We start from the raw sequence: 27,861 nt of genomic DNA, 5'->3' as shown, positions 1-27,861 counted from the left end.
AGATTCAAAGAAAATGTTAAGAAGAGGTGCAGCACAGCAGCAAGCCAATTTCATTTACCCATCTCTCTGTATCAGACAAAAGACTAGCGTCTTCGTAAACATTTCATTTCTTTCAGCTTTCTTGGTCTATTTGCATTTAAAATACAGCCTGCACAGCTCCCGAAAACATATTTGTGAGAAGAAAACGTCAACGTGTCAAACCCAAGAAAATCACCACCTGTATTTTACAAGCTGAATCCTAGACAGGCAACTATTTGTCAATGAAGAAAACAAATTGCTCTGTAAGAGAAAGCATATCTTTGGAGATCTTCAGAGAACTACTCTCAAGTGGTGCAAAAAGTTCCCAAAACTCAAAATAAAAAGAAACATCTTCCACTTGCAGGAAGTGGAATAATAAATAATACAAAGGCGTCCTGTCAGTGCGTTATTAACCGTATAGTACTGTATGCATTTGTCATTACAGGATATGTGGGTATGTCATCCTAGAGCAGCAGAACGACCCCCAGCTTATCTGATGGTGAGCTGCTTTAACAGACAGCATTTCAGAGAACTCATATTTGGGTTGAAAATTCGAGCGACAACCTCATGGAATATTCACAATACCAAATCTCGTTTAGTGCTCGTTTAGTCGTCCAAGATTTGAATCACAAAGCACATCTGAGGTAGAGTAAGGGACTGGAAATCCAAACAGCAATCCTGCTGACACGGAGCTGTCCGTGCGCTCAGTCCGCGGGCCGGCTCAGACACTGCGCGGGCCGTGTCCCGGAGCACGGCGGGCTCGGACACCGCGCGGGCCGTGTCCCGGGGCACGGCGGCCCAGGCGCAGCGCTGGCCGTGCCCGGAGCACGGCGGGCCGAGCCGCCCTTTGTTCCCCCCGGCTCTCCGGAGCCGCTCCCCCGCCGGGCGGGCCTGAGGCGCTCCCCGCGGGCTGCGGCGCCCCCTGGCGGGCGCGGGCGCTGCTGCGGGGCAGGGGCGGACAGCGGCCCCCAGAGCTCCAGCACGGACACGGCGGGGACGCGCAGCGCCCAAGCCAGCCAGAGACACCGCCCGACACAGAGCGGCCCCTGCCCGACTGCAGCCATGCTCGGGTTTTAACTGAGAAGTGATTTGGGTCATTTATAAAATGAACACGTGCTCTTCTCAACATTGACATGCTTCTAACAGGAAGATCTCATAAGGACTGACATCTGCACTAAAATACCCTGCCAGAATAGCTCCATCGAAACCTATGTTTTACTAGGTTGCTCACAAAAGCAATATATTGACCTTCCCTTCTTATGCCAAATCTGAGAAAATTCAATTCTTTCAAAACTGAAACTTTCTCATCACTCTGCTGTGCAGTAAGTTTATGCTGTCCTCTGTACTGTTTGCACCACTTGCTGGAAATATCAGAATTCCTATTAAGCTAGAGAGAAGACAAAACATAAAATACCTTTGAGTCAGGAGTCGTGTGCTGCACTATGAATGTAACAGCAGGTCATAAACTCTTTGAATCCTACTCTCCAAGAAGGCAGAGGAAAAGAAAAAAAGTTGAATGAAAATGCCTAGCAGGAAACACAGAATATAACCAATGAAGGAAAATGGCACAACACGGAAAAAGCATTAAAAGCCTCTCAAAAGTAGTTTTGATTGGGTTTTACTCCTCTGTGAATATATGTGGAATTTGCTTTTGGATATAATGTGCAAGTCACTATTTTCCTGCAAAGTCTGTAAAAGCATCCAGAAAATACCAAATAGTTTCCCATCCTGGTCATACAATCAAGTTTTTTCTGTCACATGAGCTAAAATATTTCTAGTTCTTTAATGACTGCTGCATTTCCAAAAGCTTTTGAATACAACAGACTCAGCTGGCACTTTCTAAATGTAGATATAGTAAGGGCAAGCTTTACATCGCTATGTGTGCATATTAAGATCAAGTCAGCTTGATTTAACACCAAGGATGTAATATTTGCTCTCATAGTTCTTGGTAATTATATATTTAGAAAATTTATGTGTTATAATGAACTCTATTGTCCTATTACTAAAGTTAATGTTTATCTTAAATTGTATCTGATCCAAGCAAGTACATGAAATGAACAGTTGATTGATAGCTCAGGAGATGTTCCTTTCTATAAAGCCTGGTCTGAAGCAGGGATAAGGTATCCCACAAGGCCAGTTTCAAAATTACTGCTGCCTGGCTGATCCATACATAAATGGCATAAAGATTTTGCAGAAAAACAAAAACCACAGAACTGTGTCCAGCACACAATGCTGCTTCCATATTGGGAAAATCTAACTCAAAGCAGTGGAGGAGGAATATGCATGACATCTGAAGCAAAGGGCATCAGCTTGACTATTTAGTGAGGAGAAACAATTCACAAAGAGACTGCAGCTCAGACATGTGGCCATGCTAGATCTGACCCTTTTGCAGGAGAAGCAGGTCAGCAGCTGCTCCAAGCAGCCATTCCTGACAGACATGAGCTACTCCAGGCAGCAGAAACAGGGACTGCCAAATCTGCATGGCTCTCCAATGAAAGCTGGAAGGAAACAGATCCCAGGCTAGCATAAGCAATGGGTGTGATTTGCAATGCCATCATGGACTCAGACAGCATCTCATGTTAGAAGTGAATTGGGCCTTGCAAAGAGCCAGAATGAACTGAGATGGAAGGAGGCGTGATGGAAGAGGAGTGAGGTATCTGATCCACAGAGGTAGCGAATACAGCTGGCTTTGCCACATGGGCTCAGCCATGGCAAGGCTGGAGGCTTTCCTGGCCTAGTAGGGATCTGCAAGTCTGTCCTAAGGAGTTACTGCAGCCACGGTCTCAAGCAATGGTGGAAACACAAAGTAAAACAGTAACGCCCAAGCATTTGAAGAATTAGGCTGCATTTGGTTTTCCACACAGAAATCACTGCCAAGTCTGTGAAAAGAGAAAACCCATAAACAATGATCTCTGTCCACATTGATTCTGTATCAGCTTTGACCCAAAGGAAAGCAATTGGCTCCTAACAGTGGCCCTATAAATTTAAAATTAAAAACTACCAGCCCCCAAATCCTAATGCTTTTCATGGACAGGGGCTGATGTGTACATGAGGAGTTACCCCCAGAGCTACACAGAGTTTAGCTTCACTTCTTTGAGTGATGTTCCTCAGAAGCACAACCTCTCTTTAACTTGGATGGCACGGTGCTGGGCCAAGGAACAGCATCCAAATTACCCTGGTTCAATCAGTGACAGATCTTACAGGGAAATATCCCTCAGGAACACCATTTCCATACTAAAACCTGTTCTGCCAGATCTTTCACAGTGCTTGACTTTCCAGAGAGCACCTCCTCTGCAACTGCAAGAACCACTGGATTAATCCAAGTACTAGTCCAAATGATAGCAATTGTCACTGAACTACTGTTCCAAAGCAATGTCACTGCAATTGTCACTGAACTACTGTTCCAAAGCCTCTGTGACAATTCAACATTGTTCAGTCAGAGGAGATGAACATCCTCATTTTGTAACATTTGTATTAAAAGCTGGGTCCTCCTTCCTGTTACTTTATTCATTTAAGTACACCAAACATATACTGTACCTACAACCATCTATTAACAAATAAATGAGAAAGGACAAAAACTCAAGTCCACATATGGAAACAAAAGGCTAATGTAAAAGACTCCAACAAAAAAAGAAAAAGAAAAAGAAAAAGAAAAAGAAAAAGAAAAAGAAAAAGAAAAAGAAAAAGAAAAAGAAAAAGAAAAAGAAAAAGAAACTCAGCTGTGTAACAATGCTAGCACACATTTTGTATGCCAACACCAAGAGGTCTCACATATAAGAAGAGAATTTAGGAAATGGATAGCAGTCAAAAACATGAAAAGCATATGCTTACCTGCAGTTCCTAAGCTAAGCAGTACAGCAACCCAAAATACCCAGAACACAATGAGAATCAGAAAAGTCCAGAGGGGCTGGAACAGGAGAAAAGGAATTCTGCCAATGGTTTTGCCAACGATTTGAAAGAGCTGTACAGAGAACTGAAGCCTCTTTCTTAGTACCAATATAAGGGAGAGCAGAACAACCTGTTTCAGGAAATAAAAAGACAAATTGTTAAGGGTTTTACCTCAAGAAAATTATCAGAGTTGTCAAATGTGGGATCAGAGGATACAGATTTCACAAAGACATGACAACAAAGCAATTTATACAATCTTACTATGCATTAGAAAGTCCTTCCAAGACACTGCCTGTGTTCTCAAAGAGCCTGTGGATTAAAATCCATTTTCCTACAATAGCTGTTGCTGGGGTTTTTTTGAACAAAATAGGGTTCATAAGACTTTAATTCCTCTAATGGAAACTGTCTGTTTTGCTTTATAGCAAACATAAACATACATTACACACTACACATTGCTTTCACATTCCCTGCATGTCATGAACTTTTAAACTTTCTTTCTACTGAGGTCAGCTTGCCACTGTTCACTTCCACAATGGTAGGAGAACCTGTCCTTTCCTGCAGTCCACAACCAAACTAGTTTCTGAGCTATGTATGTATAGGAGTAAAGCAGACATAAAATGAAAACTTATTTAAATAAATTGTCTTCCCAAAGTAAAAAATCCAACCCACCAATAACAAAACCCCAAGTCAAAAATTCCACAATATCCCCAATTCTTTGTATGTGACAAGGAACTATGAACAGCAATTAAAAGGGAGGTTGGAATCTTTAAAGCAATAAATACAACCAGTGGCAGTTCCTTCACTAGTTCTCTTGCCTGCTCTGGAAAGAAGCCACCAGCTCTGAAGAGAAGCATAACCTGCAGCAGTGGGAGCTCCCACAGCTCTGCAAACAACAGTCCGTTGTACTGGAACACACAAGCATTCAAAGAAACTTTCTTACCTTTTTGGTATCAGCAGTTGTAAAAAGGTCATAACTTATAGAGGATATAAAAAAAATCTGATCTGTGACACATTTATATTTGTCACTGTAAACTGCCAGACTGTTCATATCTGGCAAATCCCATATGGATCTTACTCATCTCTAAGACAACAGGACAACTGCTTTGACAAATGTCTCATGAAGTACAAATTGACTGCACCCTCAAATTGAGAAATGGCTCCTTTTGACATTGCAACATCAGAGTGAAAAAACTCTCTTCAGAAGTTGCAAGCAAGCCACACTCAGATTTTCTGTTGTAAAACAAGGTCAGTGAGAGAAAAACAGAATTTAACCCCATAACTTGAGGTCTAGACACTGCTGCCTGCATTTCACTGCCCCTTTCATTGTCTCAAAGAGCTGCCACCCCTTTCTCCTGCTGACGGGGAGGGGATGTATCCACAGATCTCATGTCCATACTCAGCCAGTGCCCCTGTGTGTATTCAACATGATTCTCCAGTGAGCTGATGCAGCACAAAATGGGCATGGAACACAATCCTGGCATTTTTACACCCACAACGCTAACACAGTTTGTACAGGTTTGAAGTATGACAAGGCTGAAAAACAAGTTTCACAATGAATATTTAAAATTATTTTTGTAGTTTTGATGGAGGCCTAAAAATCTGTTTGGAACTAGGGACCTTTAAGTCCCTTCCAGCCCAAACTATTCTATTATTTTATGATTATTTGTGAATGAATGTAAGAAGATCTAGAATTTATTCTCATTTTCCAATTTGAAAAGAATTATGAATTTTTTTTATTGTTGCAGAACCACTGTAGTTCAAGTTTTCAAGTTACAGCCTCTGCCACTGCTTAGGGCAAAATGCTACTTACAGTGATGATTGTTGAGAAGATGGCATATCCAAGTAGGAACTTTACATTTTCCTTTTCTGTTTCCAGTTCAGTGCTGGGGTCATTCCTGTAGTCGTAATGGAGCCACCAGAGAACACCTGAGACAACTGAGCAGAGCAGAGCAGAGCAGCATGAGGGTGGGCAGGGCACGCTGTTGCTGGCAGGCTGATGCCTGCCTGCCCTCCCTTCCCAGTCTCCTGCTCTCCCCACCATCCCCCAGGGCTCGGGAATCCTGCCAGTCACCAAAGTGAGGCACAGGATCAGTGAGCACAGAGTAACTTCCAATAATGGCCTGTAAGTCTGAGGCAAAACCGCAGCAGAACATTTGGATTTCTTGCAGTTATCCTAAAGCTCAGGCATGTAATTTCATTGTGGAGATACAAGGCTAACTTTCATGGAATGACAAGCTTTAGCCAGACACATTCCTATGGTTCTCCCTTCCTAAAGCAGGCAGTGTAAGAGTTCACTAAGCATTCTTTGAAACAGTAGCATTTTCATAACTGCATTCATCTGCCAAAATAAATGTTGTTTCTAGGCATCTATAAAAACAATAAACATCACCATCATCCTAACACTCAGCAGCTGGAACAGCACAGCCAGACCTTGGCACCAAAAGGCAAGCAGGCCTCAGCTTGGAAATGACTGTGGTAAGCTGAAGGTTACTGAGGATGGAAATAAAGGAAATAAAGGATAGCTGTTTGTTCAGCTGCTAATCCTTCGGTACAGCGAAACAGTAAATATACTTACACAACAACCCAAATACAACCAGTGCAATCAGAGTATGGATGAAGAGGGTCTGAATGAACCTGAAGGCTAAAACCAGTATCAAAGAGAAGGCTGAAAAATACATGAAGTAAGTTTGAGTGTTATTTTAAATATAAATTTAAGGTTCTTGTAGAATTTTGGCTTTTATTTTTAAACAGTAATCTCAATAGCAACAGCATTTAATAAAGCTGGCAACCTTTTCCTTTTTAACATTTAAAGCACACAGTTATGTCTAACTTAAATAATAAGAAACTTATAGCTGATATATTTCACCATGGGAAATATTACCTTTTTAGAAACATTTTATCTAAGAGTAAAGTTCAAGTACTCATGCTGATGGCATCTTTTTCATCAACAGCTTCTTACAATCCCCCAAAATGAGGTATATAACCATGACATGGAACACAGAATCTGATAGAGATCTGCATTTCACCAGTCTATTAAATGCCTCCTGATAAAATCTGATCACTCTTCCTTAAAAAGTAACTGTGCCCAAAAAATATGAAAAAAGTCCACTTTTGAATTAAACATATAGACTTATAAGAAACATTTAAACCTTCTAATTGAATATCATTATTCACTTTTTATTTATAACCTTACCTAGTGCAAGGACACTCAGTCCTATCACAGTATCTCTTTCTGCCAATATTCCACTCAGAATTCGATGAAAAACATCCATTTCATTAACCATACTTATTAGGACAGATGCATATTTGGAATAGCATTCAGGATTTTGTGGAACACAGCGATTAAATAATGGAAAGGATTTACTGAAAGGTTGAAAACAAAAGTGGTAAAAAATATTAAATACTGGACAAACAGTTTAAAATCCATAGAGATCCATCCTGCCATTCTCCACAGAGAGCATTCTGTTATAAAGAGTAGTTTTATGTATAATCTGCAAAATAAATGAATCTATGCTGGTACAGTGATACAGGCATTACACTGTTAAGGAACACTACACCAGAACAGATCCATTCAAGATCAGCCTGGGGAAAGAAATTAACAACTCTCTCATTAACTATCACCATCAGCACACAGCTCCTATTCCCATTCTAGTCTGGCTTCACCTGCTTTGCTCCCATGTATTTATGTAAAAACGAAGCTCATGCTAACATAGCTGTAACCTATGCTGTTGTAGATAATTCTAGATCACAAACACTTCATATTGTTTTTAAGATATTTAAGCATTCTAAAAGCCACACCGAAACAATATTTGCAAGGTACAGTTAATGGCACCAAATATTTATACAAGATTATTTGGCACTCCCAGCCAAGCTTCTTGCATATATTTACTGTCCCACTTAGGGAGTGCTGCCCTACTCACTAATCAATGGCATATTCATACCTGAAAAGGAGAGGCTTTGTTATCAACAGCTAAAAATTTAACTAATAACTAGTGTTGCTTCTACCATGTACTATTACTGTGCATGAATAACTTTGCTGAGTTGCTTGACAAACTAAAAAAGGTCTAGAAAGTTGAGGAAATAAGTGAAACATGCCATATTTTCCCATCAATTTACATGCTGTCCTTTGATCCACTGTATGCAATGTTTTTACATGTCTCCTGCTCTCTCTACATTGCCCTTCTATTTTCTGCTGTTCAGAGCAGATGAATTAGCTCTGCAAATACAGAGATTCCAATTCTCTGCTGTATTTTCATGACACAGTGGAACTTAAAATCATGGGTTTAAGAATTTTGACTCACAAATGCCAGATTTGACAAAGACAGCAAGCAACATCCACAGATCCGTGCTTCAAGCCATCTGGCTATAAAATTATTCTGAAGGAAATTTCTGGGCTCAGGAGAAGAAGCAAGGCCAAAGACCACATCCTTGGCATTGAGGGAGGAAGCAAAATCTGCGCAGGAGCTAAGCTGTTCCTCATATGGAGTGCTTTTTCCTAATTTGGAAAAGGAAGAGGAATGGAAGGGTAGAGGAATAAAGGGTGGAGGAATGGAAGGAATGCAGTCCTTGTTTATTCTGTGGGACAGGACACTGGCATGTTCACAGGCACATAAAAGAACTTGTAAGGATACACGGACAAAAATAAATAAACAAAGCAAAACCATCCTGACTGTGAAGCATCAAGCCAAATAAAACATGTTAGAAAGTAATAATCCATAAGAAGCTGTTTGGACTGAAGGAGGTCGTAAAGTACCCAGTCATTCTTACCTTGGTGGAACTGGCAGTGTGGGACACAGCTGAGCTGCCTTTGGATTTAGTGTGTAACTGGAAACATTCAGGTTGTAAACACAGAGGAAAGAACCTAAGAAAGAATAGAAAAAGAAAAAAAAAAGAGAAAAAAGTAACTTAAGATCAGTAAAAAATTGAGAGAAAAACCACATTAACAGCTAAGTTTTGTTTGCATTTCTTGTTTGATCCCTTAGCAGGCCATTTTTATCCCTGATATTCCAGTGAGAATGTGAATAGCAAATTAGGTAGTTGAGTAAATCTAAACCAATCTCTGCAGAATCTTTTGCCTTCTCAACTTAGCTACAGTTACCACTTATGTTCCTGGAGGGCAGGCACACTGTTTGCTCCCTAGTGCCATACCTGGCTATTAATCCCTGCTCACTAGGACTAGAGGAAAACCTGAAATGATGGCAGCTACAATAGAACTAGGCCCTCCTGAGTTAGAATACAATATATCTGTATCCAGAAACCTGACTTGTGCTGGGATCTGGGTGAAATATTTCCTGGTACTCTGCTCCATTAAACAGCACTTCTGGGAAAGAAAGCCTGGGTACATCCAAGCCATTCAAAACGCAAGACTTCTCCTTGCCTTGACATAAATATGCAAGCAGTTTTAGCTGGAACTTGATGCAATTATGTTTAGTTAAACTGAAAATATTATATAATCTCACAGGCATTTACAGCTTTCTGCAGATACAAAATTATGTCAAACTACCCCAAAATTAAATTAAAACAAATATTGTCAATTTAAATAGCAATACCTGCCAAGTAAAACAGCAAAACAAAACAAAAAAAAAAAAGAATGGGATACTGACCTCCAACAATAATAGCTATTAATATTCATATGGTCTGAAGTTTATCTACACCCCATTAAATAAGGCTTAGGCTACAGGTTATTTTATTTACATGTTGGATATGAATAAACAGGAGGTTCTTTCTCACAACAGCTATTTCTGACAGCACTTTCATCCTGGACACCAGAATCAAATAAAATTTCAAGGTGTGTCCTGGTTTTGCTGGGAAGTGAGTGGCTGTGTGGTACTTAGTTTCCAGCAGGAGTTAAACTACAAAATGGAATAGCAAACATTGGGATCTGATGTCTAGAGGGATAAATCCACTTGCATCTTCATGGAATTAATAATTGCACCATAGTTTTAATTACATTTAAAGGAACCAGTTGGACAAGAGTCACAAACAACATATGAACTCTGGTCACCTACTGGCACCTCCACCAAACTTCACTAGTTCCTTATCAACAGTCAGTTTTCCGCTACATAATCTCAGCACTGTGAAGGAATTAATGAACAACTTTCTAATTTGCATCGGAGAGCTGTAACATTTCTAGAGACTATGGGTTTGAAATGAAGCAGAAACAAGACATTTTATTTTTTGTTACCATGAACTGTTCAGGAACTTAGTGGTAAGATATGACTCCCTAGAGTAAGAGTAATAACAAAAACAAAGTGGAAGCTGCTCAACTGTTCTACAGATACACTGAGGTACTCATATTCCCTGTGGCACACCATTATTCCTTGCAAAACTCTGTAGATCTTCAAAAGAGTTGAGTTGCTGTTGTGGACAACTTGACACGCACAAGGAAAGTGAATTGATTTTGAGGCTTTCTGTTTCCAGGCTGCATGAATTCAGAAAGAACACATACCTAGAAAGAAAAAAAGAGCCTCTTCTCAAACAACAAGCTTTCTTGGTTTTTCATAAGTTTAAATTTTGAACCTTCTTTTTTTAAAGTGCTACAAAGCAAGTGACACTTTTTCCAAAGGAGTAAGTGGAATGACTGGGAACTTCAATGTGCAACATCCTTAAGTAGAAAGATTTGCCATCTAGAATGACTGTCTGTCTGTCTGATGTCCCATTTAAGATCCTCTTTAAGACACAGCTGCATAAGGCATAGCAATGCAACACATTTTCAAATTCTGTCTTAACTTTTTAATTTCACTCACTCTTCTGCACTATTCTCATCTTTTTTGCCTTTCAATACAACAGTGTATAGTTACACAGATGTATATGACTGACAACTAGAAGATGTATATTTTACTAAGTTCTCAAACTCTTTATTTAGACATTATCTCATGTACTTACTTTTTATTAGTCATGTCCAATCCAGAAAGATTTGCCCCTTCTACAGGAGTGTTCTTCCGACCACATATGTTGCCAAAGCTGTCATATCCAAGCACAAGTCTTTCTGCAGCACCAGCCACCACAGCATAGCCACTTATAAACATCTGTTAAAATATTTTTTTAAATGTGAAAGCATGCTACCATAGCTTTTCCTTCCCAACAATAAATATTAATTTTAAGTCACACATTTTTGCCTTCTGGTTGCGAACAGTTAAATCTAAAATTCACCCCTCTGCACAAGGCCAGAGCAAGTCACATGGGCAAGTTCAGCTCTATTGCTTCCTTAGAGCTTTCCTTCATCTATTGTTGAAATTATATAAATTAAGCAGAATAACACAGGAGAAGGAAGATAGAGGTCCTGATTAAAATAGGAGGAAAGCATTACTAAGGTGCTGAACACTGTTCCTAGCAATGTTCATGTGTGTCACTGGGCAAGATCACTCAAATGGTGATTTTTCGTGTGCTCACTGCATCTCATGTGACAGGGTGACCTTCAAGACACACCTGGACAATAGAACTGCTGCCATGATGGGCCCTTGATGCTGCTAGTGAATGTAATCAGAAGTATTTTTAAATGCAAAATATATTTTAACTGGAGATTACCTGAAACTTCAGGAAAGAGCACTCTTTAACACACGTGAAAAACCTGGAGAAAGCCACACTGTGCACTTAGTTGACACTGCCCTGACCTTTTTGTTGTTCTGCTATCAGATCAAAGTTCCAGTAGATCATCTTCCTGTAAACTCCAGAGGGAGCTAAGTACCTCTGCTGGCCAAGTAGCAGCAATCCTCAGTCAAAATTCTGGTTCAAGGTGAAAATGCCCTCTAAATATGGGCCTTATAGGTCCACTGTATAAGTGATTTTTTTATCTTTAAGTGCAGAATGCTGGATAAAAGCAATAAATATTGTTAAGTAACAGAGTAATAGCTGCAGGGGCACATGGCCATGATACCCATTTCCACAGAGCTATTAATGTGATTTCAATTTTTTTCACTATGTGAACAAATTAGTGTAATTACATTCTCTTAAATATTTTTAAAATAAGATCAAACACCAGAAAACAAATATAAGCAAGCAATAAGCTATTTCATAGAAAGTGAGCAATAAAAGCAGTGGGAGAAACCAAACAAAAATCCTAAATCCTTACCATTTGACAGGTTTAATTTGTGGCATCCCCTCCACTGATCAAAGCAGTAAGCATTAGACAGAGGTAAAAAGCCCCTATCCTGCTCACAAAGTTCACCATCCATTTGTGTAGTATTCAAAATATGCAGGCAATATTTTGCATCAGCTCCCATTTAAGAAGTTACTATGCATGGAATTAAAAAGTGTATTTATGAGAATCCTGAGTAGACTGAGATGTATAATTAAAAATCCCATTCCCACTTCAGAGAAAGACAAAGCTTTCTCCCAAAAGCTGGCACGCTGTTCTAAGATAGTGACTTAATATAGCATCAGATGGACACATGTTGCAAGATAGCAAGGCTACAATGAATAAGTAGAACAAAGAGCCCGGTCAGAAACTGGATTGACTTACAAAAAAAGTGAATTCTAAATAACGGAGCCCAGTGTATACATGGTATTTAAAGCATATGGGCAGAACTTGGAAGTGTGACTGACACCGCCATAAAGCACTGCACCACCGCAAAGGTTAAGCTCTGTCCCTCGGCAAACCTGGGGACCTGTGCCCGTGACAATTTCAGTTTCGATTTAGTGTAACACCATGCAGAGCCCCATTAACTTTGGACCTGATTTGTCCTTCCAGGAAACAAACAAACAAACTGTGAGTGCTCACCAAACCGGCCCAGAAAAGACAGAAGAGGAGCAGCCAGAGAGTGTCCGTACACTTTCTGTAAATGGCTGGTCTCCATTCCCGTAGTTCAGAAACACTATCTCCAGAGTCCTAAATAGAAAAAAAAAAAAAAAGTCCAAGAAAAGAACAGAACAAACTTCCTGTGAAATTAACTCAAGTTCCAAAGGGCGGAGATTTCAGCAAGCGCGTAACTTCGCCCCTCAGTGCGGAACTCCTGGCAGCTGCTGCGCAGCGAGGCGCGCTGCCCGCTCAGTGCCGCCCGCCCGCCGCTGTCCCGGGCGCGCTCGGGCCCGCGCTCACCTGCTGCCGGGCCGCGCTCCGCTCCACGCCCGCGCTCACCTGCCGCCGGGCCCCGCGCTCGCCTGCCGCCGGGCCGCGCTCCGCTCCATGCCCGCGCTCACCTGCCGCCGGGCCCCGCTCCGCTCCACGCCCGCGCTCACCTGCCGCCGGGCCGCGCTCCGCTCCATGCCCGCGCTCGCCGCGCCGTGCCGTGCCGGGCCGCGCTCCGCGGGGGCGGCGGGCGGGCCCGGGGCGCAGCCGGCTCGGCGGGGCGAGGCTGCCCGGGGCTCGGCTCCAGCGCCGCGGGGCCGGGCCGGGCCGGGCGGTGGCAGCTCCGCCCGCCGCTGTGGCCGGGCTCTGCCCGGAGCCGCGGGGCCGCTGCACCGGCGGGAGGGAGGGAGCGGCATCGCTGCCCCGGAGCGCTCCGCTCCTGGGAGAGGCGTTTGGGGGTTCCCGCAGCTCCTCCACAGCCGCTGGTTTATACAGGGCCCCCAGACAGGGTGGGAGGTTTATATTTCACCCTCCGTTAGCTTATTTCTGGGAATAGCTGAAGATTTGTTACTGCCGGCACAAAATGGGGGCTGTTTCGTCCTGTAAAGCCACTGACGCTGGTACCCGTTCGGCTGTTCCGGCTGCATGATCAATACACAGCCAGTCATAGATCCTTTTCGGCTTCTGTTGGGCTGTTGTTTATACAGTTACGTTGCACTGACATGCTGCATTATACTATACATACTCTCATCTATGTCCATATGCATTTTGCATGCACAGGAATAACCTGCAACAACAGGAATAACACCAATTTATGTCAATCCTCGTAACTCAGATGACTGAGGAATGTTAGAATTATTAGCCACTTTTAACAACATGTTTTATCAGTGCTGTCCCTGATACCGATTTATCTTTATGTTCATAAAATTCAGCTCAATAACCTAGAGAAAATTACAAATTGGAAGGATGTTAAAAGTATGGTTTTGTCCTCCTCCTAACAGTCAGTGGAACAAATAAATATCCTCTTTAAGAAGTAACACAACATCTGCAATTGCAATAAAATTAAACTAAATGGGAGCTGTTTTGCAAAACTGTTTAGGAATTGGTCCATCTTGTATAGGATACAGAGCACTAGGCTAGTCTTGTCTAGAGAAAGAAAGCAAAACAAAGCCGATGTATTCCAGTTCTCTGGAGAAAATGCAGTGTAAAACCTTGGTGACAAGCTAGCATAGATGGAAGTAAATAGGCAATATCAGAAACTGGGCTTTTATAAAAAGGAGTGAATCTCTGCCCCAGAACATTTGAGTCCTTCTAAGCTGACTGGAAATAACTACATTTTTCCAAAAGGGTAAGTCATACCATGTTTCTGAAATTGACATTTAAACTGTTTTGACAGAACCTGCTACAATTCTGATTTAAATTTACACACACCTCCACCCCCACACCCTCCCAAGAAGTGATTCTGAAGAAACACAGCAGGAAAGAGTTCTAAAAACTGTCTTACAAAGGATTTATTAACCATTTGGTTTCCAGCCAGCTCACAGTTCTTGTCTTTATCAGCATTCTGTCTTTTATGTTCATTATTCATCAATTTTTGGGAGTTTTCAGAATTTTGATGAAAATTAAAATAATATTCTAAAACCGAAGGAGTAGTTTTGTGCTTATAAAACGTAAATAGAGAAAATAGTTTTTCCTTCACTTTGTGCTGTTGCACTTTAAAAATATGTGGGAAAAGTAATTTTCCCTTGAAATGCAAATGTGAAATTTCACAGGAAACTTAATCTTTTTTTATAAGATAACTTCATTTTTTTATTATATCAAGAAAACTAACCAAAATTGGACAAAAAGTATTCTGAGACAGAATCATCATCTGATTAAGAAAAATAATCTTGAAGAACAATGCTGGTAATGAAGGCCTGTATTAGAATCTGATGACTTGCTGTCATCACATGCTAATATTTTGCTGTTGGTCTGGCACTTTTTGAAGGATCCTCTTTAAGTTTTGTGTTCCACACTTACTGTGAATAGAGAAAAACAGCAAATGGTACAAATATTTTTTAATAAACTCCAGAATCCAGGTAACTGAAGTTCATGTAAAAAAAAAATTGGAGTCAGCAGTAGAGGCCTGATTTTACTGAGCAGTATCAATCAAGGTTATTTTATTTCTTCAGCTAGACTAGGAGCAATTATCTTAAAATGCTAGAAAATCACTCACAATTAGAATAGGATTTTAAAAAATTGTAAATGAAATATTTTAATTGTACTAAGTTTTTTTTCCCCCTGAACTTCAAACATGATCAAATAAAACATTTTTTCTACTTAGTAGCAGCTGAGTACTTTTATCCTGTGTCACTAGGTGGGGCTCGGCTCCCAGTTACGAGGTCCAGCTCAGCCTTTGTGATGGATGCACAAAGCCTCACACCATGGTGAGCCAGTATTCACAAATGAGGATCCTCATGCTGCAGTTGAAGAAAATACCAGGAAACAAGGCTCAGATTGGATAACAGATTTAAACACCCACCCCCTAAAGTGTAGTACCAAAACCTCTCACTTGTTATTTGTCCAATCCTGCCAAAAATTGCCCAAAAAATCGATTTTTTCTGTCTTACCACTTTCACAGGATAGAGCCTGGTTCTGCAGCTGAGTCATTCGAGCACTCTGTGAGGAGCAGAGAGCGTTAAAAGTATTTTGTAGTGCTGAAATAGAAATGAGATGAAAATGAATTCTGGAGAAAGAGTATTGGATTAGGGAACTGGTCCTTCTTTGTGAGCACTATTGACTTGGCCACAGCAGTGTCTGGCCACTGGCTTGTGCTGTCTTTCTCTGGTGAGAAGCCCATGTTGGAGCCTTTGGTCTCAGTCCCCTGGTTTACATGGACAAGATGCTGACTTTATAAAATAAATATCTTCATTTCACTCTTGTATCGAACTACAGCCACTTCCATGGGAGATTGGTATCATGAGGATCCACAGTCACTCATAAGTTTGCACTGATCTCTCAAGAATGTAACATTTCTTGTAAAGGAAAAGAAAATATTTACAGTCTTGGGGTACCCAGGAAGTCACAGTAATTTATTTGAGTTTTAAGACATTTTTAAATTTTCTAACCATTCAACCTGCTTGGTGAGTTGCAGTGGGGGAACCACAACAAGGGAGATTAACATTTAAACTTCTGAGACTATTTGTAGTTTTTAAAGGATGCTTTACATGTTAACCATCTTCAGACTTGTTTACCAGCATCAGCAACAGAGATGAGCAGCAGTGTAAACTCTTGGGCATTTTTCAACTCTCTGTTTTTCATGAAGTCACACAGAATATACAGAAAAAAATCAAATATGAAATCAAGCTTCCTGACTCCAAGCTTTAATAACAAAGTTCTAATTATTTCTTATGAGTGTAGTTTATTCACTGAGAATGAATCCTGGTGCTGCCTACACTTAGGGCTCAACTTTCTTACCAAGAAACTTACCTGATTAAAACTGGAGCAGGAATGTGGACTGGGAGAGGAAGGTGCTAAATGAAAACATGACAGTTCCTTGCTAGACTGGTTAAGTGAGATGACTATGCCTATCTGTATCCCCTTCTGGGTCAGACAAGGAACAGAGACCAATTACTTTAATAACAGGACACAGCAACTGAGAAACTCAGCTTAAAAGCAAACATTTTCTGCCTAATTAGAGAAGGTGCAGCTGAGCAGAATTTCCATCACTTTCAAATGATCTTGCTTATGTACAACAGCTTAGCAGACAGGCACTGTTCTCTGTAGGTAGCCATGCTTGGAAAATCCTGAACTGTAACACCCAGAAACTGAACATAATGCCTCCTATTATGCTCCAGCTGCTGGCCAGGTTTGCATTCTTACAGCAGGTGTTTATGACCTCATCACTCTTAAACCATTCATTATGAAATTTCTCATGGCAGGTGCTGAAGATTTTTGGAAAACATCAGTATATATTATTCACTCCCTTTTAAGAATGAAATTAAAGGACCACACAATATGGTATCCCTTCTTGGACAGTAGTAAAGAAATTCTTACACATTATTTGGATCCGAGATTTTTAATGAACAAGGAGAAAGAAATGCTTCTAGCTTTTTCTCATATTTGAGGAAATTCATTCATATTTACCCAGACCACTTTGATAAATCATGGTGTATGCTCAGTCAACTTGATGAGCTTCATAGCTAAAGGATCTGTAGGCTGTGCCTGCATGGTGTACCCAGGGCCTGGCTGAGGCAGTCTGGGCATGTACTTTCACTGTTTCACCTTCACATCAGTGATTGTCCTGATGGAGAGCAGGCACAATGGACAAATGGCACATTCATCCTATTGCTGCTAAATAGCTTTCTGGAGCTGATAAGGAATACTTTGGTTGATAAGGAAAGCAGGACCTAGCAGGTCTCTGAGAAGGATTAGGGATTCAAAAAGTCAGTATAATGAAAGCGTTTAACCTAAGGCTGTAGACAGTGGGCCATTATGCCTCTGTTGAGCCACAGTAACAGACTGGACTGTCTGCCAGTAGAGCTCAGCAAAGACACCAGAAACAGAAGTGAAATGGAAGTCTAGGACAGTAGGGGAATGGCTGCCAGAGAGAGGAGGTGGAGGGAGGACTGGCATGCAAAGGACAGCATGCAGGATTTCAGGGAAGGGTGAAGCTGGATGTGAATGATACTAAGATAGGAGGAAATTGCTGAAAAAAGGAGGCCAATATTGAAAAAAGTAGGAACCTGAGAGCTAAGGGAGGCTAGAACTGGTATGGGGAGGCATAAAGCTGGCCAGGGAAGAAGACAGTAGATAGTGAAAGCTGTGTGGGCATAAACAAGCCATAGCACAAGTCCTGAAGGTACTTAAAAGATTAAGACTGTGGAGAATGATCAAAAGAATCTGGGTCTGCCACCACTCCCTTTCACAAGCAGAGTATCACCTTCCTTCTCCTGTCAGCAAATATCCTCAGTGTTGGCCTGAGAGTGCCAGAGTGCCCTGACAGACTCAGGCCTGGCTATCAACCCATAGTTCCCAGCCAAATTTCTGATCAGGCTGCCTGTACTGTTACTGCTCCACTGGATCCACTGGCAGACTTCTGTCCAATGCATCTAAAGAGTGCAATCCTTCATATAATTATGAAAATGCACAAAAGATAAAATAAGCAATATTTTTTCTAGTAATTTGATGATTTTTGAGATGTTTTACTTCTCAGCCTTCTCACTTGAATTTAAAAAAATAATAACCAAATGAATAACCAAATTCTTCTGGGTATTTCCAGTGCATTGAGAAGCTCTATTTTTATTTCAGGATAATGATTATTGAGTAGATTAGCCAGCAGTCTAGAAGAACGGAGTGTACACATCTTACTGTCTCTATAGTTTTAGATTACTGCTGCAAACCACCATCCCTCCTGTGATTTGCCAAACATATGAATCATTCAAGGAATGGGTAAAGTTAATTTGTTCCACTTGCCACACAAGCATGCAGAGAGCTGCACAAAGAGCCCTTTCAATACACAATACACAAGCTAGAGCGCAGCCTGACCCCAGAAAAGTGTTTGCTGAGTTGAACTTGATAACAAACTTTAGAGGTGACTCATTTCAAGGTGCAAGAGAATCAATGTTTCAGGATCACAGGGTACATTACCTACCAAGCCAGACAAGGCTGGACCTGTACGTTTGTGGGAAATCAGAATTACAATGTGCCCAGGGTTCTGACCGTAAGTGGCGTGGATAGCGTAAGGTGAAAGAGCTTGAACTGGAACAACTTCTGTGTTTCAGAGGGCCGTTCGTGTCCCTCTCTGTCTCTCAAAGAGCAGACATGCCAGTACATCTGAGTCTCAATAGAAAGAAGAGACAAGTAACACTGCTCTTCAAAACATCCCCTCAAAAACCAGGGGAGGGAATTGCTTGAGTTTCAGAGGAATTGAGAAGTGAAAGCTGTGGATTTGTAAGGTTGGGAAAGGATGGTTTGCTCTGTAAGATGTGTAAATGGCAGGAAGGATGGAATATATTCTAGAGAGCAGCAAAGAGAATGGAATAATCTAGGATAAACCCAAATCAAATAGGATTGCAAAAGGCTCCAATCTGGACCACATGGAGTATGCAGAAATATCTGTGACCTGCAGAGTCAGGTTTAGTTCTGAATGAAAACAATGAGATGTTTTCATTAGTTGGGTGGGGACCAGGGAAATGTGGTTTTTATCAACACTAAGATAAGTAGCAGAATCATTACAACGACTAGAGGGAAGTCTTTTCTGCAAGCACAAGATGCTTCACTGATAGTTTAGTTCTTGTAAGGACAATTTACAATAATGGAATCAGCTACTGAGTGCTTGCCAGAGAAAAATAATGGTGTTGAATCCAGAGAGACAGCTTGGACTGTAGAGCTTTCAAAGCGCCGCGAGTGCAGGAGCGGCTGCCCCGTGCATCTCCCACTGGATGTCACTCTCGGGCAGTTCTGTCAGCGGCGCTTTGCCGCAGCAGCGCCTTACAGCTCCCCATGGCAAACCCAGGGACCGCACATGCTCAGCTACAGTGTCTGCTGAGAGGCTCAAGGGCCATTTGTTGAGGCTTTTAGTTTTGGACTTTCCGGGCACTGCCTTTCACCGGTTCTTCTAGTGGAAACAGCCTAACTTCATAGATTTATTGCGTCTAGATGTTCATTGTACTAAGGTTTGACAGCAGGTAAGATTCTCTCTGTATTAATTAGTTGTCTTTTTAAAACAAAGCCTGCCAATGTCTAGTGAGGCTGGGGCAGCAGCATATATTATCCTGGTTTTTCTTCCTTAAAGTAACACAGGTTTTATTTAGAGAAGGCATTAGACCATCTAGTTTATTCAAATGTAATACAACAGTTGCACAGGCAGCCAGCACAGAATCTACTCAAGTTAGTAGTCCATTTGTAGATTTCCTTATATTCACTGCACAGTGTGGCCAATTACTACAATTACTTTACATGAGAATAATCATTATTTTAGTCAGGAGTTCCAGGAAAAGAGTGTTCATGGGCAATTATGTGTTTCTGCATAAATTTTATACAACTAGACAGGATCCGAAATTCCACTGCAATGCATGTTAAAAAGGCTTAAATATTTTCATTGCCTGAAAAGGGAATACTGAACACCCTTCTTTGCACAGCCTGTTGAGAGCAGGAGGAAAGGTGATTATCTATTTACTTAGTGCCAATAGGCTCCCTTGTCAAAGCTCTCTAAACACTGATGTTTGAATAGCACATCTATAAAATCACTATGTGGCCAGTCACATTGAGTCAGGTAATGGCCCACAGATGTCTGCTATTTATCTGACCTACTCTTTATACTACCTTTGGTTTACCTTCATTTTTTTACAGAGACTTCTCATAAATTACCTGCTCAATTTATGTTTTGTCTTAATTAGTCATGAGAAGAAAAATCAACAGTGGGTGGAATGCAGTAATGGGTGCAGCAGCCACTGGTGGTGTTACAGACTATGAGATGGCATGACTTACGTAAACAGTTTATTCATCTCCATTAAAGTGGCATTGAATCAGCACTCTCTCAGATGAGTAGCTCTAACTCATAGAAATTCTGCAGTCATTCTTAGAAGCACACATAGGATAAGAGTGCAATAGCTGAAATATTTCCTAAGAATTGTGGTCCAGTTCTGCAAAACCTAATTAAATGTGAAATGGCTAGAGAAATAATTCATACTCTATTAAGAATTCTTGGAATCTAATATTGTAAACAACTTTTTCAGAGAGAGGAATCCTGAAATCCAAAGTTCTTTCCATTATATTTAATTTTTACCATTATCTGAAAAGAATATTGTTACATGTTACATATCAAACTTTCTTACAAAATTTTATCCTGCACATGTGCATGAAGTTCAGCTAGGCAGAGCAGCTGGATTCTAAAATCAGAAGCATGGAGCTCCGTGTCATTGGCCAGCCCTACTCGGCTCTCATCCATTGCCTGCTGGTACTTCCAGTATCAAGATATAGTTTAATACAATATGTAATCACTTTGTGTCAATGTTTCCATCAATCATTTTAAGTGAAAGAAGAAACAGTTTTCCTTTAATAGTAGGAAGACCAATATTAACTAATCTTGTAGGATCGTCACTAGAGTTAACATTTTTTCCATTACTAAGATTAAAGAACTGCATTCTTTTGAGACTTCTTTTCAAGTAACAATTCTCCTTCTGCAATAACAACTCATCACTCTGTTCATAATGCTTGTTATAAGCAATCTTATTGTGAGAAGTGTTTTCATGGTGTTAGGTAAAATAGGATACAGTCTTACACTGAGACCCATGTAAAGCAAAATGTACATAAATGTCTAGATATTATTGCAGTTTTGATTTATTTTAATCTTTGCACATAAACTGAGGGCTGTTACTCAGGGCTGTTGTGATTAAATGATAGAACAACACTATTCCTACTCTGTCACATTATGGGTTAAGTCATGGTATAGCTACTATGCTTTGATAGCATTCATACAGTAAAAAAGAATTAGCATTCTACTAGCTGTTGCAAACATTTGTCCTAGTTACTGTGTGTCATTACAGTGAAGAAAACTATTAGGCAATATTTGATACAAAAACACTCAATGGAAGGTAAAAACTTCTTCGAGCAGCTATTTGAGGAAGCAAGATTTTGCAGCAATCATTGCGTGTTTAAAAATGGAAAGATATTTTGAAAAAAGGATGTTGATGTGCCCTCTTTCTAGTGACTAAAATTTGGAGTTGTCAAACTGATATGGAGTTGTCAAACTGACAATTTCCTGTCCACGTAACATATTTGCACAACATCATGTTGCTGATCACACTAACTAGGAAAGTGCATAACCCAAAGGATGTGGATGTGTCTGGGAATTCCCATGGCCCTTCCTGTGTACCAGTAAAGGAATAAGACAAAACAAACATCTATGGGCTAGTCATGCAAACTCTTATTCATAGAGTTTGCTTCTCTTCACCTTGTTGATATGTGAACTTTACACTTCAGTTTCCTTGTCTAAAGTCAATTAAAAGTAATCCAGCTTTCTGTCAACACTTGGCTCAGAAAATAAATGTCATATTAGAAACTATTTAGAAATGGATTGCTTTGAGTATGTAACTGTTCTAGGAGAGTTAGAGGCAAACGGTGATTCTAGTGTCTTTTTGGCTTCTCTTTGAACCCATAGAAACACATGGATTGTAGTGGTCTGGCTGGCATGGCTCAAAATGGATTATTTGAAAGCTCACACCAGAAACACCAGAACACACCAGGACACACCAGAAACCTGCACTCACACTAGGCCCCATATGATTACTCATTTGTAGAAATTTGTTTGCTCATTCTTTCAGGCAGAATTTACACAAGGTTTGGGTTAAATGTATGGCTATGTCCTTTAGATAGTTCTCCCTTCCTTCTGTGCCTGACTTTCTGCTGTCCAGCAAGTATTTCCAGCCCTCTCTGCCTCAGTCCTGCCTCTTGCTTGGTAAACTGGCAGGATTGTGTTTATCTAATCTCCTAAAGCACTCTCCAATCTATGTATAAAAGCATGCTGACTTTGCCACACATGGCTTTGTTTATTGAATTAATCTGATTGTGGTCTGCTGTGCACCACATCCAGTGTAAGGAGAAAAATACATATGTTGCATATAAGTTGCAATTATGATAGTACTCGTGTAACAAGACTAATGAAATTTTAAAACTAGTGGCCAGTGTACATTTCCACCTGATTTATTTTTTAAAAATTAAAAAATTCCTTTCTTACTGCAGTAGTAGTCACCAAAACCAAAGTATTTTTATTTTTGATAATGTAATCTTAATAAAAACATTCAACTGTGATATGTTTCCCTCAGGAACCAGCTATCTGCAAAGAAGTTTCAACACCCACATCATCAGAAGTCACAGTTGGATCCAGATTTCTTTGAATTATTTTGAAAGTCAGCAATGAACAATAGTTTTTTATGTCATCTTTCCATAGAATAATGCAATTTCCATTCTCACTGGTCCCAGAGAAGTATATATTCAATGTGTATCTGATACTTTAAAAAGAGAAAGAGGCATAACCCACAGAATTTTAGCATGTGCGGTCTGCATTACTTATCACGCTCTTCTAAGAGTGTTATGAAACATATACTGGGGGCCAAAGTAAATAGTGTTTCGGTGATTGTATAACAACATGCCATGGAGGTAGCCTGTTAAACAGATCTGATCAGATCTGTTGGAAGTAGCTGTAAGTTTTCTTACCCATATTAACAAGCTGTATTCTGTGTTTCAGTTTGTGTTGCTGTGGAATGCTGTAAAACCTTTAATTAAAACTGGAAGAGTAGGGATACTTAACTTCCAAACATGGTGTTGTGTTCCTTTATATCTTATTTTAAAAACTCTTCTGCAAATATGTTTGTAAATCAAGCCACTAGTCACATCTTTCATGTTGCAACTTGCTTTTCAGGCTTTTCCGTGAGAACCCATGGTATTTCATTATTCTACAAGAATTTGGATTTTTTAAAGTATCTGTAACTTTGGTAACTGGAAGGAACTTCCTCCTTGCTCATACTCAAGTTTGTTGCAAGTTATTAAAATTTAGAAATCCCCATGTCTAAATCTCACTTCCTGTCTACTAGTGATCAGTAGCTTTTTAATAGTGGTTAAAGAGGCTAATTTTTTAAGGCAGTTGTCCATTTTTTCTTTGGATTCCATCTCTATATATCATGTTGCAAAGAGGGCTAGGTGTAATACAGCAAATTTAGTGATACAGAGAAAACAAAACAACCAATGTCTCAAAAATTCCACGGTCAGAAGCAAAAGCTCCTGTAACAGAAAAGTTAAGGAGGGAGAGAGAGGAGAGAAGTGCCTCAGGACAATGATATTAAGTGCTTGAGTAATCAGGGAGAAAACAGACTTTAGAAGTGTAGACAGCAAAGTTTCTCAGACAATCTCCTGTGATTTTTATTTGTTCTTACAAGTAAGAATGAATATTATAGACAGAATGAATTCAGAAATCTCATGAGTCTCACTCCTAGTTATTATTTCAGTGGCAAAATATAGAAATGGACTAAATCCTCCCTGTCTATTAAAAACGTTCAGAAGGATTAGGAAACATTAAACAATGGAACAGAAAGGTTTTGGGACAAAAGTACAAGCAGGTATTCAATATGATTCTCATCTGTCATTTCTCATTGTGATAAAGGAGAAAGGGAGATGTGGAAGAATATACTCTGGTTGCTAATATTTGCTGCTCTTCCTGATGTCTCAACAAATTAATTCTGCAGCTGTCACACCTCATGACTGGACCTCTCCAGGGATGGAAGGAGAGAGTCACAGTGTCCCTGTTTTCTGTAGTTGGTGCCTATTTATTCTGGGACTTTGAATCAGCCATGCTGTTAGTTACTGATGCCATCCAGGCTTTGATGTTCTCAGAGCACAGAGCACATGGTAACAGCTGCTGAGACACTCACCTCCGTTACAGTACTTACTCTGTATACATTTTCCTCCTAAAATGAAACTAATTGAATAATGATTCCTATGACTGATTCAGCTCTTTCTTCTGTTTATGAAATGACACTGGCTAATTTCTGTTTTAATTTTTTATGTTGTCTTTTTCAACTAATAAATTTTTTAAACTTTTTTCCTCTTCACTGATGACCAGGTCTAACAGTTAAAAATAGTTTAAAGTAGTTGAATAACTGATAGTTAAAAACTATATTAAACATAATAACTGATGCCTAGATTTATTTTGACTCAGGCCTACCCACTTGCCACATCTTCTCCAGGGATATATAGGCCTGTTTACAGGTATGCTGGGACCATACATTTAACCTGAAAGAAATGGCTCTGTGAGGATACAGGTGACCAGATATTTAGAGGGCATTCCTGAAAGCAAACATGAAAAACCAGTTGGTTCCAGCTGGCTACAAGGCCACATGTACCTTGTACAGTTCTCTAAACTAAAACGTGAATTGTTATATCAAACTAAAATGTAAATTGTTATATCACAATATTGTGAACCTTCAGCATGAATGTGAACAGCTAAAGAGCAGTAAGGAGGGGTGGATACATGAGCAGACAATGGACAGATAAGCAGACAGTGCAAAATTGTCCATCTGTGCTCTGATTCATAGAAATGAGTGGCCCAGATAGAATGAAAGATGGACAGAGTCATTACTTGGTTTCTGAAAGGAAGCAATATAAGGAAGACTGAAAATAGAACATGCAACACATTCCTTTTTTTTTTTTCCTCTAATATACTCCTTTTGTGGTTTATTTAATCCTTTTTTTAGCCCATTACACCAATATTGAAAAAGAGAAAGCAAATTAAAAGTAGATAAAGGGAAAATGAGTGTTAGAGACTGACTCACTCTGCTTCACAGCCCCATCAAATGGGGCTTGCAGAGTTCAGGTGGTCTAAATTAGAGTAGCCCTGTAGTTACAGCCTATTGTACAGACCATAAATGTCTCTGGAACTGCCAGGCTGGAATTTTTATAAAAATTTAAATTGACTTTAGCCTGTTGTAATAAGAGTTGAAGTGGACAAATATAAGTAGTAAAGTATAAAAAATAAATCTTGTGTGTATGCCTGTACTTCCAGTTGAACCCTAGGCAGGCAGTAATCAGCCTGTTACTGAGAGGCACCACTGTAGGTCAGCAAGACAACAGGATGCAAAATGCAAAATTACTGCAAAAAGATTATTCCTCTGTCCATCTCACACGTACACAGCAGCATGTGCAGTTAGCAGAGTTGTGTCAGTGCTTCCCAGCAGACACAGACTGCCCACAGGCTCCTACAGGCTCAAAGTCACATTATGTCTATATTCCCTGTATTTTTCATCAATATGTGTAGAACAGCTAATATAACAGCTATAATATTGTAAAGCAATAAATAACAGTGTGCTTACTCAAACAATTAGAACTTGTTTATCTTCCCTTGAAATTCCAAGTGGGTTGTATAATGGCTTTTCCCCACTGCAGTGAAGCAGCCACCTTACCAGAAAAGGCAGCCAACACCAATCTAGACTAAATAGTGTGTTCATCCCTGCAGTGGAGGGGCACAGCACAAGAGCAACGTTTTTCCTGTTGCAAGGGTCCTTATGAGGCAGAGAAGGAGCCCCAGAATATATTCCAGAACCTTACTTTTCCTCTGGAAGGGAACAGAAAGATTCATTGTACTCCAGCTCCTCCAAGCCATTGTGCTTTGAAAATGTAGCATCTGGTCCAAAATCTAGTAACTCTGGGTAATCTAACTGAGCATACATTTCCCAAACTGTATAAAATGTATTTGCTGTGCTAATTGTCCTGTTCTAAAGCTTTAAGAGGATGCCAGACATGAACAGTTGAATGTGGATCAGTGTTGACCAAGGTGATCTGATCAAGGATTTGGCAATTTTGCAGGATATCTCTTTGGTATTAAAAATGTTAGTCTGTCATTATACTATGGATTGTTTATGGTCCGTAGCATTAGCCTAGTAGTCTTCTTTCCTATTCTACTATTTGCTGTTCCAGTGCTATTCCATTCCTTAAGTGGTCAGTGATCATCTTTCCCTGTCAGTTAGCTGTCGACTGATGTAGAAAACAGTGTAAAAATTTCTGAAGTTGATGGAGCTGAAAGTCTGTAAACAATGCAGGAAGGAGCTATGCAGTATCTTTGCATTACAAAACATTTACTTGACAATCATCTCTAAAGAGTATACTTTAGGGAGCAGCTGCTCCAAACAGTCTTCCCTGATGATGGCTTCAAATTAACATAAAGTAACCCCATAAAAATGGAAACAAGAGACATAAGTAACTCTCCTTCATTTATACTACACAGAGTCCAGCCTTTTTCAATTTAATGAAAGTGTTTATTCCTCTGAGCAGACCGTGACTGCCAAAAATAACAATTTGATGAATGATTAGTAGCAGTAAATACAAAATGTTTGTATCACATTATGCATAGAGTCCTGAAAAAGTCGTAGCAATATTGACTTGACTAACTTAACAGGACACAGAAGATGTCTCAGATGGGGGAGGTGGTGCTAACACAAGATGAGTCCTCTTTCCAGACACACACTAAGGATGATCACAACCATTGTCTGCTTTGCCAGTTGCAGGACACTGCTATCTGAACACAGTATGAGAAGCGAGGCTTGAGGAATCATATGTAAGTAGTGCTGGTTTCTGAGAGGTTGTATTTATCTTGCAAAGGCAAAAATGTCTTTCCAAACTAATAACACGTGTTTATAACCAGCCTTGATGGCACTCAGTTCACTGCAGATGCTGCAGATTCATGCCTGGCATCAGAGCCAGTCCTGTTTTCTGCAGGATGCAACTGATGGAACTTGCAAAGGACGACGCTCTTTGAAATCTTCATGCTGCATTTTAATAAGTTTTTTTACTGAAATGTTTTACTAGACAATGCAGGAAATGGGGACATGAAAACTCCTCAAACTCCATCTCTCTGAAGAAATTGAAAGAAATACTGATCATACTGAATCAATTTGAAATGTAAGCAAATGGATATTAATGTTTTAGAATCATGAATATTTCAATGTGGGGGATTTTTTTCTGATGATGTAAAAATGCAGTACTTTGGCATTCTGGTTCTTATTTTTTCCAGAACTCTATGAAAATGTCAATATTTCAGTGCGATGAAAATACATTTCAGTGATGGTGTTCTCTATTCTTGTTTTTGCATTACTGGGTGAGTTGATATGGATCTACATTGTTTTAGTATGTCTGAAGCCCAAGTATTATAAGAGTTAAATGTTCATTAAACAATTCTGTTAATAAGAAAATGTTCTCAATGCACTAATAAAACACTATAAGCAAGATTGAAATGTTCACTCCAGGTATGCTTTTGTAAAATAAAGATATTTGATTTACTATCTCTCAAAGTCTGTATAGCCTAAGACTTAACTGAAACTCTCCTCTGCCAACTGAGTCTCAAAATTTGAAGGAGATGTGGATTTGCATCTTATTTTTAAGACTCTAACTGTAGCTATTTATTAAGAAGGATTGAGACA

At 40.0% G+C, this 27,861-nt stretch overlaps 1 protein-coding gene across 9 annotated transcripts in view; it reads right to left on the bottom strand.

The window, feature by feature from the left end:
* SLC44A3 (solute carrier family 44 member 3) overlaps nt 1-27,861 on the bottom strand; it is a 91,781-nt gene that overhangs the window by 24,946 nt on the left and 38,974 nt on the right. For 2 of the 9 annotated variants that reach the window (XM_038144612.1, XM_038144613.1), the window contains exons 1-9: nt 13,006-13,060; nt 12,626-12,733; nt 10,792-10,934; nt 10,218-10,354; nt 8,674-8,767; nt 7,100-7,269; nt 6,482-6,571; nt 5,717-5,841; nt 3,850-4,036 (exon numbers count right to left, since the gene is read on the bottom strand). In XM_038144612.1, coding sequence (XP_038000540.1) covers nt 3,850-4,036; nt 5,717-5,841; nt 6,482-6,571; nt 7,100-7,269; nt 8,674-8,767; nt 10,218-10,354; nt 10,792-10,934; nt 12,626-12,733; nt 13,006-13,032 — 1,081 coding nt within the window. In that variant the 5' untranslated portion in view covers nt 13,033-13,060. The other 7 variants (XM_038144611.1, XM_038144616.1, XM_038144618.1 and 4 more) reach the window with 7 other exon arrangements.

This window comes from Motacilla alba, chromosome 8 (genome assembly GCF_015832195.1).
Source record: "Motacilla alba alba isolate MOTALB_02 chromosome 8, Motacilla_alba_V1.0_pri, whole genome shotgun sequence".
In the NCBI taxonomy this organism is placed as follows: Eukaryota; Metazoa; Chordata; class Aves; order Passeriformes; family Motacillidae; genus Motacilla; species Motacilla alba.
The sequence above is the reverse complement of the archived record's forward strand: the minus strand, read 5'-3'. Positions and strand labels throughout refer to the sequence as shown.